Genomic DNA, 12,313 nt, shown 5'->3' on the forward strand with positions numbered 1-12,313 from the left:
TAAATGGTTGATTAAAAACTTTGAAACGTTGGATTGGACCTACTTGATTAGATTACATTACACATGTTCATATCTCTGCTGTGACATGTTTCCTTGCTTTAATGCAACTGCAGCACCTCTTTTCACCCTCTGTCTGAAACCAGAGCCCAGTCTGCTCTGATTGGTTAGCTGGCTGGGCTCTGTTGTGATTGGTCAACCACTTAGAGATGTCCCTTCTATGTAGCCAATAGAAGTGTGAGTGGTACGTAGTATGTTACGGAAGTAAACAAGGAGTCAATTGGGGGATTTTTTTCATTTGGGATTGTAGCCCCTGCAGAACATTTACACGCACACAAATCTATATAACAGACTACAGAAAGCAACATACAGTATACATTTAAAAAATAACTTCAACAGGGATTTTGTCCCCATTTCCTGGGGGACAAAAGCATATTAGGAAGAGGCCAGAATGAACAAGTGGGAATGATTGCAGCAAGCAACACCTATGTCAGTGTTCATATGGGCACCTGACTAATGTTGTAGGAAAGGCATTAAAGGGAACCTATCCTTTACTGTGACAGACCGTATTGTGTTCACTCCCTATAGAGTAGTGGTTTTTGTCCAGTTATTAGTCATAAAACATCAAAAAGATAAAAAGAAAAGCTCACATTATCCTGTCAGGAGAGGTTTAAGCAGAGGGCCGGTGTTACAAAAAGAAAAATGCTCAGCAGGTTATTAGAGATGGCAGTGGGAAAGTCAAGTGAATGGATATATCACCATAAAGAAAAGTAGCGTCATGCTACTATGATGCTGAATATGTTACAAGAGTTATCACTTAACGCTGTGACAAAAAGTTCAGCTATACATTCAAAAGTTTGGATTTAAAAGAGCTGAAGACTATAAAGATCAGACGGTCTGAGTTTAGAGACGGCCTCCCCTGCAGCAGCGAGTAGAGACATGGACTTTATCATATTGCAATCAGCCTCGATAATAACAAGCTTCTTAATCACTCGCTTTCAGACACCTCACCGGCTGAGATAAAAGAAGTAGAGAAAACCTCCAATTATCATGGATGACTTTGTATTCACCTCTGGCTCTGAACTTGATTTTCATCTAAAGCGTGTGTGTGTGTGTGTGTGTATGTGTGTGTGTGTGTGTGTGTGTGTGTGTGTGTGTGTGTGTGTGTGTGTGTGTGTGTGTGTGTGTGTGTGTGTGTGTGTGTGTGTGTGTGTGTGTGTGTGTGTTATGGCACTATTTCACATAGGATGAAGGAATATAGCCCTCTTCTCCACCGGCTCTAAGTACTCGCATCCATCCGTCTCCTTTATCCTCCTCCATTACACTCAACATCTCACCCTCGGTAATGGAAATGGTGCCTTCGCTGTTGCCTGCACACACACAATGAAGACATGTTTAAAAACCTGAAATGAAATTCATTTATGAGTGAGTGAGCTAAGTGAATGAATAGGGCCACTTTACCTTGAAAAGTGTACAGAGCCATGCACTGGCCAACAGGAGTTTCTACGTCATCAAACTCGTCATCAAACTCTAGGTAGATATTCTGAGGCTGTTCAGCTGCTACACCACTGGAAATGTCCAAGAACGAAAACCAAGTATTTGTATTTGTTGTATTCAGCTAAACATTCACATTTTTAAAAATAGTTCAATATCTTGGGAAATGATTTGATTTGATTTCCAGCTTAGAGTTAGATAAAAAGACTGATACCGCTCTCCAATATCTGTAAAGTAAAAATAAAGCTACATGCAGCAGCTGGGTTAGCTTAGCTTAGCATAAAGACTGGAAACTTGGGGGAACAGCTGGGTCATTACCAGTTTTCTATGTTATTTATATAACATATCATTGTAAGACATTGGTTAGAGCAATCATTCACAATTGAAAATGCAAATGAATGAAGGTAAAAATCAGTTTAGCCACAGTAGCGATAGCAGTGTCTAAGGGAAGAACTTAGTGTCTTGCATGTACATTTGTATTGTGTTTTAATAACTATGACATCAGTTATTAGAACATGTTATTAAAACCTGTAAAATTGTAACATTATCTAACCCGCAGTCAGTTTAGTCAAATAATCATACTATGATAACAAGCCGGCGGCGCTAACAAATTAGCTTCCTAGCAGAAGTGCTACTACTCTATTTGCTAAACTCATCTAACGTGCAGTAGCTCCAGATCAAATAAACAAACATTTACTTCTCAGCATAAAAGTGGATTAGCAAATCTCCAAAAACACTTCTTTAAATACGGGTCTTACGTGTGTTGAGAATTATTGTTGATGGCGTTGGAAGACTCCTCTCCTCCCACTGCTTCTGACAGCCACGTCTGTGATGAACAAGATGTTAGACTTGCACAAAATGCTTAAATAGCATGTGTGTGTGTGTGTGTGTGTGTGTGTGTGTGTGTGTGTGTGTGTGTGTGTGTGTGTGTGTGTGTGTGTGTGTGTGTGGCCTAGCATTACTATACTTGTGGGGACCTCAATGTGTGGGGACTCGCCGCCCTTATGGGGACAAATTGGAGGTCCCATGAAGGGAATCGTTCATTTTAGGGTGAAGACTTGGTTAGGTTAAGGGTTAGGGTTACGGTACGTCCACACAGCAGCTTTTCAAACATCTTGAAAATCTTGGAGCTGGGCGTGTCTGACAGCTTGGGGATTTTTTGCGAGCAATGCGACCAACAACCAATCACATGAATCTCCCGCCCCCGACATACAAAGCAAAAAACCCCGGGGATTTTATGCGAGCAATATATATATATATATAAACTCCCCAAACAGGCGAAAACCTACCAGTTCCACCACTGTCTCTGCCACCTCCCTCCATGCCTGGTTCCTCCGGTTTGTATCCCGTTAATAGTTCTGGTCGTAAAGAACCGGGTGATTTGCTACCGTAATTCCTCGTTTGGAATATGAGGAAATGAACTGCGGTCTGGCTCTCCCTGCTTACACGCGGTTTGATTGGCTAGCACTTCTACTGTCAGATTTGCATAAACGTGTTTGATTGGCTGGCGCTTCCAGCTCAGCTTCAAAAGTTGAACATTGCTCAACTTTTGAATCCTGGAGATCCTGGACATCCTGGAAATCTTCGCTTCGCTCCCCCACAATGCAGTTCAGCGAAAAGCGAGGCAAAGTGACGTCATCCCCATTCAAAGTCAATGGGCAGAGAAGCTTTGGAAGCGGTGGAAGATTCTTCTGAAGCTGCTGTGTGGACGTACCGTTAGGGTTAGGCATGTGTTGGTTATGGTTAAGGTTAGGATAAGTCTCCAGGAAATGCATGTAAGTCAATGTAATGTCCCCTGAAGTGATGTATACATGGTGTGTGTGTGTGTGTGTGTGTGTGTGTGTGTGTGTGTGTGTGTGTGTGTGTGTGTGTGTGTGTGTGTGTGTGTGTGTGTGTGTGTGTGTGTGTGTGTGTGTGTGTGTGTGTTAACCTCATATTTGGCGAGCTCCCCCCTCAGGCGGCCGATGTTTTGAGACGTTTCTGAGATCTGAGGCTCCAGACTGGAGGGGTCTCCCATCTGCGTATTCTGCTCGTACACACCCTTCATCTTCTCCAGTGCCTCACTGAGGGCAACATGGGGAAGAAAAGTGTTATTATTTATGAAATGTGAACAATCATTAGGGGAGTTTCTCTGCTGTGTTCATCACTGATGAAAAACAGACGCTAGGAGACTTGCTGAAGGGAGACTTGTTACAGCTCTATATGATGATGGGTGACAAGGCCTGGCTCACAATTATAATTAATATCAAATGTGTTGAGGTCAAGACTTAATGTGGACCAGTTCAGTTCTCCTTCACCAAACTGGGAAAACTATTTCTTTATGGACTTGGCTTTGTCTACAGGGGAAAAGGAAAGGGTGTTTCCCGAATTAGGAGCACACTTTTGTCAAAAACATCACTGTTTTCTGTATTGTAGCCTTTGCAGACCATGCACATGCACAAAAAACTATATAACACACCCCAAAAAAAACATAATAGGGCCCCTTTAAACTAAATCCTAAAGCTTCAAAATTCATGTCACTCTACTTTGAACTAACTGAGGTGACCACCAATGTAAGTTATCTTAATTTAATTTAATTGCTATACCACCACCATCTATGCTGCCCCAAACAAGACCACACGATCTCAGTAAGCACCGTGCATCAAAAGGTAATACCTAATAATAACAGTTGAAAAAATGTAATCGTTTTTTTTCAGGATGACCGTGAAGTTGTCACCTTTGGTCCAGCGCCTTCTGCAGCTCTTTAGAGATTTCGTCAATCTTCGACTGCAGCCTCTTCTTCCTCTGCTCCGGGGGAAGGTGAGAGAAGTCTTCTGCAAGAGGTGGCTATATACACACACACGCACGCACACGCACACGCACACGCACACGCACACGCACACGCACACGCACACGCACACACACACACACACACACACACACACACACACACACACACACACACACACACACACACACACACACACACACACACACACACACACACACACACACACACACACACACACACAGTTATTATCCAAGCATGATGTAAAAAGCCACCTTTATAGATGATCACCACCAGGTGTCACTCAACCACTTCAGTTTATCTTTACCCGAGCCACATCATTATTAGTTCAGCTTTGTTGCAGAGAGAGACAGTGAGGAGAGCACCATTAGTAACCATTTTTAATATGACTTTTCATTTGGGTTAACTTTCAATTCCCACGAGTATCATTGTCCATGTTTTACTGTATTTGTTGTTTGCTTCATATTCTTTTTTGAATTGTTTTATTTGAACATATTATAATTTCTTGTCAGCTTTAATTCACGGGAATTTCATTAGGATCACTGAAGTGTAGATGTTCTGTATTTATTTTAATATTGCTGTTGTGATTTCTGTAAAGCACTTGTGCATGAAAGGTGCTATACAAATAAAGTGTATTATTATTATTATTATTATTATAACATCCCCTGAGAATACCACAATCTTTTTCTAAATCGCCTGATGCAATGAGTACAACTATTTCTCCAATGCCATACCAATGTACAATTAAGGAAGTGCAACAATCCTAATTATTCCAACACATTATATTGATTTAAGTTCCCTAAGAGGAGTAACAAAGCACTATTCACTTCTGAACTGGTTATTAAAGCTGGGTTTGGTTAACAGCTGTGTGGAGTTTGAGCTGAGATATTGTTCAAATGAGGCTCAAAAACAAAGTCGTGATAAAATCCTGGATTATTTTCTCAAAATATTAAGTCTAAAGAAAGGGGCCCGTCTTTTTCACCTCCACCGAGACAAAGGTCAAGAATGAGTGAAGTAAAAGATTTAAAACGAGATATCTGGATAAAGACTCGAACATGTTTGTACAGCTTGTTTGTTTGGATTATTCAAAGTAGCAACCACACTTTTTCTAAAAAGGGAATGTTGCTGTTTTTTCAATTTAAATTCTTTACGGAAAACATACAGAGTCAGATATTCTACCAAACCAAAGCTATTTGCATGGCAAGAAACCATAAGAGGTACGTAAGATAACATTTGATTTAGTTATTTGGGTGAACAGGTCTATAAATTCATCGCTACATCGAGTTACTTTTTCTAGTTTTCAAGTAGTCTGTCAAATTTGATACAGTATATATTAGAAAGTGTGTCCATTTGAATCACTAGATTAAAAGATGAAGTTAATAGTGTTCCCTGATTGAAAATGTAGTGCGCTGTGCCATGGGAAACATTTATTAAAAAAAATGTATGAAGGTAAAGCTATATATGCAAATAATCCAGCTTGCAGTGCCAGCACATGGCGACTACATGCAAATTCAACACCGCAGTCTCACAGCTGGTTCACCTGACCACACCCAGCTGTGATTACAGGTGAGGTCACGTGAAGCAAACCTGCATTTAAAATGACACACAAAATAAATCTGAAAACGTTATCGGTAAATCTGTACGATTTGTTACCACTGACACAAATTATTAAAAGGGATAGCTTGTATGTTTTGAACAGCAGTACATTACTTTGCATCCGTGCGACAGACACTCCTTTGTCTTTCACCACACTTAGCGAGTGCCTACCTCTATTGATAAGTTCCTCATGAAACTCCACTGTCAAAAATCCAAACTATCCCTTTAAATAATATTTCCCCTTTAAAAGAATCAAGCACCAGAACACTTTTATTCAAGCACCTTTGACGTCTACCCTTAAATACGTGTTAATTACGGTTACCATGTTCTTTTCAGCTTGCGATGTCTGGACAGAGGAAAATGGACACTCAGAATGAGAAAGGTGAACAACAACAAACATTTGGAGCAACAAGCATGAAATGTGCAATATGTACCTAGTTAAGATAATTATCAGTACTGGCTGTCAGACCATTTAATACTGTAACAAGAATATGTGGGCATAACTGCAATATATAATTTTACTACTGTTATCCAACGGCTACCCCACTACATTCTGCATGTTACACTTACTTTACTTTACTTACTTATCTACATGAATGTGCACTTTTGTAAGTTGTCATGTTTTATTATTAAATATCAGTTTTGGTAGATACTTTTGCTGCAAAAATGAAAATGTTGCCTCTGTAGGACGAATAAAGAACTTCTGCTTCTGAAAACTGTACAAATGTTCAGGAATAGCATCGTTTACACAGCGAGGGGGGGGGGGGGGGGGCACACACGAGCAGCTGTCGTCACTCACCCGGTGCTGTTTGTGTAATATCATCAGGGTGGAAATCCTGGGTTTAATAGAAATATTAAACTCTCTCAGGCAGACAGAGAGAGAGAGGGGAGGGGAGGGCTGCAGCTTGGAGAGGGGGAGTGAGAGGGGGCGGCTGCCCGGTGGGAAAGGGGACGGTGGAGAGAGAGACGGAGGGGGAAACTGAGGAAGAGGGGGGGGGGGGGGGGGGGGGAAAGGACAAGGGAGTAGACGAGGAAGAAGAACAAAGGAAGCAGAAAATTACACTGGTAAATACAGAAGAGAAGAAGAAAGGGGAGTCAGCAGAGGCAGAGGCTTTCTGTGCAAAAAGGGGGAGAAGGAGTTAATAAGAGAGGGAGGTGTGTTTTAGGGCAAGTCTGTGCAGCAGACAGGAATTAGAATTGGTCCCTGAGGGCAACTGGGTCGTGGGGTAAGACATGAGAGGAATGTGAGTTGAGTTCCGTGTGTGTGTGTGTGTGTGTGTGTTTGTTTTAATGCATTGTTATGAGACTGTGTGAGCCTTCTTTTGCAATTCTATGTGGCCAAGAAAATCTACGACAACAGATCTACCAACACATTTGACTTCTTCAAAGCTGTCTGTAAAATTAATCTGCAACAGGTCGTCAAACCAAAAGAACAGGTTTGAACCCAATCAGCTGTAACATGACACCCTCTCTTAACACCTACGGAGGACTGTTGACTATTATTAGAAATGAAAACGTGTCTAAATCAACCATGTTTACAGAGTTTAAAGAATCAATGTTATATGGTTTACATGACAGGTTCATTTTAGCCCAGCGACATAATAGTAGCCCGGATTAGTTGAGCCCCATTTGAAGAACAGGACAGGGAGGATTTTCAAGTAGTCATATGCCAAAGCAGGCTTGGCAGAGAGCGGAGAGGCGGCGCATATCCTGTCTCTGAGACGCTGCATCTTTTATGCAAAAGCAAAGCTAAAGGGAAGAGATAAACAAATGCACCTTGGTCTTCTTGCTGAAAGGCCAGAGCTTGGCGCGCACTTTAGGAGGGTTGAGGCTGGACTCGGAGGTGGCTGATTTGATTCCCTGGGTGTAGTCTTCAAACTCAACATCTGCAGGTCGCTCGAAACCAGATTTGTGCTGCTCTATGAACAGCATGGAGTCCTGCAGGGAGACAAGTGGACAAAGGTTTACACCAAAGACAGTAAAGTGTTGTTTCTGTTGATTCAGAGTTAGCAACAGGTGTTCGACTGAGCCCGCCTCATACTGGAAGGGCTGGTTACCCTACGTTGGCTGATGGGTTTTTATTAAGCTCATTATCAGGTTCATATTTGTATGTTGTGCCTCTACTGTGACATGTCTCGCGCTAGCTAATAGAAACGCATTATACATAGTGATGTCACTATGTTACGGATGTAAACAAAGGTGTCCAATTGAGGCGTTTCAGGCAGGGGGGGGGAGTTTGTGGGAGAGACACTTTGAGAGGGAACTTTGTGATTTTAGCCTCTGCAGACCAGTTGCATGCACACATATACAACACACCACAGGAAAGGGAAACCCCCAAACAGCACAATAGGGCCTCTTTAAAGCAGTAAACCCTCGTTTAAAAGATACATCAACATTTCAGGCAGTGTCAACAATACGTAGGTCTCTACTAAAGTAGTTCCTTCTTTTTTTGTCAGCAGGACTTTGGAAAGCTCCGGTCCTATTTTTACACGAGGGTAAAACATTCACTTCAGCAAATATTTCCTTTATTTTTGGATTCTTATAGCGATGCCAGAAAAGACGTTTTTTCAAGAGTCCACGTTAACAAAGGGTGAATAATTGATTTACAAATGCTCATTTCCTGGTTGAACAGTTCCTTCAAATGCTTTGCAAATGTTTAAGAAGGAATTCATTGAAACTCAAGGAACCACAACATGCATCTTGGCGAGTGACACCAAATTAAACATTTGTTTTTTTAACAAGAAAGCTCCATAGGGTGTATTTAAATTGAAACAGGTAAGTAGCCTCATTAAATGCTTATTTACTTTCTTTTTAAGAAGTTTAATACGAGCGATCTTATCATCTTTCTCTCTGCAAAATACCAAATAAGCCAATTTCCCCAAAATACTATAACTAAAACTATTCCCTTTAGAACATCACAACATACTGCATACCAGCATCCCTCCTAGTACCAACACAATTAGATCACAGTTGTCTTAGATATGAAACTGGACAGCGAGCCGCAGTCCCACTATTGTTTTATAATGTGGGGGAAACAGATTCAAACTAAATGACCGTATTATCACGACCGACAACATTTACCTGTTTTTCATTAATCTTCCCTCCTGCGGTGGAAATCCCTTCTAAACACTTTGAGATGATGGGCTGCACTTTCTTCTCGATGTCTGCAAACTGGCAGTATCCCTCCGCCATCCGCCGAATCCTCAGCTCATCCATGTCCTGCATTTTCTGTTCCACGCACAAACAGCCTCCTTAAAGTTCATATTATATATTTACACTGTCTATGTTTATAAGATGCACCTTCAAATAGACAGGATTTGATTTGAAAGGGTCCGTTTGGTTTCAATTCGTCTTTAAAGAAGTGTGTGAGTATTGCCCAGTTGTACTGCATTGTGTTTACACGTGTTTTGTTCTCACGTTGAAGATCTGCGGTATCTCCGTGTAGTAGAAGAAGTTTTGTTCCTTGTTGTATTTCTGGAGCTGTGCGGCATAGTCGTTCCTGCACTCCTCTGCCGTGTGTATGCGGCCATGGGCATGTGTCTTGGCCTTCAGAGTCAAAGAAAGGTGGAGCGATAGTGGAGAAAAAGGGAGGAGTGCAGGAAGAGGGAAAGAAGATGCAAAACAAAATGCAAAAGGGGAGAAATGCGGGGAACAGATGCAGGGAGGAAGCAAAAGGGAGGAGAGGCAAGGAAGGTTCAAGGTTATTCTTTCTTTGATATCTTGCAATATCAGCGCTCAGATGTGTGTGTGTGTGTGTGTGTGTGTGTGTGTGTTTACTTTTTCAACATCCAGCCTGGTGGCGTTGATGTCGTTCTCCGTTTTCTCGGCTTGTTGAGTGGCTTTCTCAGTCTCTGCCCACTCCTTGGCAAAGCGCTTCTTTATCTGCAAGCATGTACACACACACACACACACACACACACACACACACACACACACACACACACACACACACACACACACACACACACACACACACACACACACACACACACACACACACACACACACACACACACACACACACACACACACACACACACACACACACACACACACACACACACACACACACACGTACATGAATGAAACACGTGAATGAAAGTGTTTCGCACCTGTTGGCCACCGTATATATATGATCTATAATATTATCAAACGATGAATTAACCCATATTATGGTAATAAGTTACAACTGATTATTAGAAGGTAGGACTACATGTTTTCAGTCGCAACAGACATGCATTAACTTCAAGTAATTCACTAAAGGTTTCTTGAAAATAACAATGTGAAATTGTACCAACTAAGGTTGAATAAAACAAATTCTAATTCTCCCACTGCACAAGAACACACTCCATTATTGCCCAAATGTTCCATAAAATGTATTGTAAGATATGTAATGTCAACATTTCCGCTTGAGAAGATATTAAGGAAGGGAATGTGTTATTTCTTATTTGAAGTGAACTAATCCTTTAAATAACAAACATGTGACTCACAGTAGACTTCAGCAACAACAAAACATGACTCACACTTTCTAGTTGTTTAAAGCTGATCTCTAAATTCTGCTGGGCCTTCTTGGCATCAGCCAGGTGCTGCAAAGGAACATATTTCAGTTAATAAGCTGCAGTTTATGACGATAACACGCGGTACTCCCTCCCTTCCTCCCTTCCTTCCTTCCCCGTGTAGTATCCCTCCCTCTCACTGTTTTGCGCTCCTGTTTGAGATCCTGGAGGTACTTGGTGAGGTCCACACAGATGCCGGTCATCATGTTTTCAGCGATGAGCTCTCGCTGGCCGGCGTAATCGTTCAGCTCGTTCAGGATCTCCTGGAGGGAGGCGTGATTGCTGAATCTGCAGCACGGAGGGAGAGACAATTAGTGCATCGTCACAGCTGGGTTTCTCCCCATGCCGAGCGATGATGCTAATATAGAGCAGTTTTTACACAAGGACATATAAACCATACCAAGGAACACAATGTATGTCCGCTTGAAATACTGTAATTTTAGTGGAACAATTATAACAGAACATTTTACTCAATAAAACTGCCGCCGAGGCGACAGCTAGGGCATCCCACGCAGGGACAAAGATCCAAAGTCCAGGCAAGAATGTCGTTTTGTGCAGTTTATTCAATTATCCAAAATGCAACAGTACAATGACAATGGTTTTCCTGTATCTCTCACTTGTTGCCTTTCCTGTGGCCTCCTTGTCTCTTTCCCCCGGTAAAAAAACATTTCCAGGGAAGTTAAAACCCCCAAAACTCTGAATGAATGCAATATAGTGTCACGTTTCCTGTACTGATGAGTTACTCTTCAATAATACACTTTCATGAATGACTCTTGGATATAAGACGTTTAAAGCAACAATACAAACACTAGTCATGGTTCTGTGAAAGTGTCAGGGGAGCTTTTAAGCTATCATTCATTAGCATTGAAATGTTGCAACACAAAAAAGTGAAAGTGAGCAAATGAGAAGTCTAATTTAGTTTAGCTACTTTGTGAAATCAAGGAGCGACAGAGTATAGTTTCTAAATGTACTGCACATTATTAGTGTTACATCTGCCCTCATTGATATACTTAGTGCGAGAATGGCTCAATTGAAAGACTTAGAGCAGGGGTGTCAAACTTAATTTCATCGCGGGCCACATAATAATTATGGTTGCACTCAAAGGGCCAGTGGAAACTTTAAGACTATATAAATATACATAGATAAATATATATAATATATATATATATAAAAATGTATTATTTTACAATATTTCCTCTGCATTAGATTATTATCAGATAGGGTAATAACTTCACAATTAACTACGTCTGAAAGCAGAAGTCTAGGGCAAATCATTGCAAGTCTCTTCAGTGCGCATCTCACAAAATGAGATGCATTGTGGGACACGTTTATGGGCAACGTGCTCCTATAAAGCGGCACGTAACCTTATAATAAACGTATTATATTCTTTGCAAGCTCTTGTGGGCCACATAAAATGAAGTGGCGGGCTGGATTTGGCCCCCGGGCCTTGAGTTTGACACCCCTGACTTAGAGCAACAGAAACAACCTAAATTGTTTATCTTACATACGCAAAATAAGGACAGAAAACGTTATTTTGTTCTCTTACTTGCAGTCCTGCTCTTCTTTGCCTCCTCGTTTGGCATATTTCTTTGATAGATTCCTGTTGGTCAGTGTAAAAGAAGCAGAGTGGCTATCAGACACATAAATGCACACACACTCATTTAAGATCGTAATTAAAGTTAACATGTGAGAACTTTCTTAAACGAAATGCACACCTGAGTTGTTTGGCGTAGCTCTGCTCTATTTCTGTCCGCTCCTTCACAAACTTTATGTAGCGCTCCACCAGGTCCAGGCCCGACTGCGTGTGCTTGTCGATGTGATCATACTGGTCCTAAGAGAGGAACAGCACAGAGAGACAGATGTTTTTTAATACATGTTTATG

At 41.4% G+C, this 12,313-nt stretch overlaps 1 protein-coding gene across 1 annotated transcript in view; it reads right to left on the reverse strand.

The window, feature by feature from the left end:
• Nucleotides 1–273: 273 nt before the first annotated feature.
• Nucleotides 274–12,313, reverse strand: part of LOC117449637 (cdc42-interacting protein 4 homolog) — a 23,919-nt gene continuing 11,879 nt past the window's right edge. The window contains exons 2-14 of the mRNA XM_034087427.2: nt 12,147–12,262; nt 11,978–12,031; nt 10,572–10,719; nt 10,399–10,461; nt 9,653–9,757; nt 9,293–9,421; nt 8,957–9,103; nt 7,652–7,813; nt 4,208–4,317; nt 3,422–3,554; nt 2,250–2,317; nt 1,459–1,565; nt 274–1,367 (exon numbers count right to left, since the gene is read on the reverse strand). Of these exons, the coding sequence (XP_033943318.1) occupies nt 1,231–1,367; nt 1,459–1,565; nt 2,250–2,317; nt 3,422–3,554; nt 4,208–4,317; nt 7,652–7,813; nt 8,957–9,103; nt 9,293–9,421; nt 9,653–9,757; nt 10,399–10,461; nt 10,572–10,719; nt 11,978–12,031; nt 12,147–12,262 (1,479 nt within the window). The 3' untranslated portion in view covers nt 274–1,230. The remainder of the gene's footprint in view (nt 1,368–1,458; nt 1,566–2,249; nt 2,318–3,421; nt 3,555–4,207; nt 4,318–7,651; nt 7,814–8,956; nt 9,104–9,292; nt 9,422–9,652; nt 9,758–10,398; nt 10,462–10,571; nt 10,720–11,977; nt 12,032–12,146; nt 12,263–12,313) is intronic.

The sequence above is a fragment of the Pseudochaenichthys georgianus genome, chromosome 1 (genome assembly GCF_902827115.2).
Source record: "Pseudochaenichthys georgianus chromosome 1, fPseGeo1.2, whole genome shotgun sequence".
NCBI classification, from domain to species: domain Eukaryota; kingdom Metazoa; phylum Chordata; class Actinopteri; order Perciformes; family Channichthyidae; genus Pseudochaenichthys; species Pseudochaenichthys georgianus.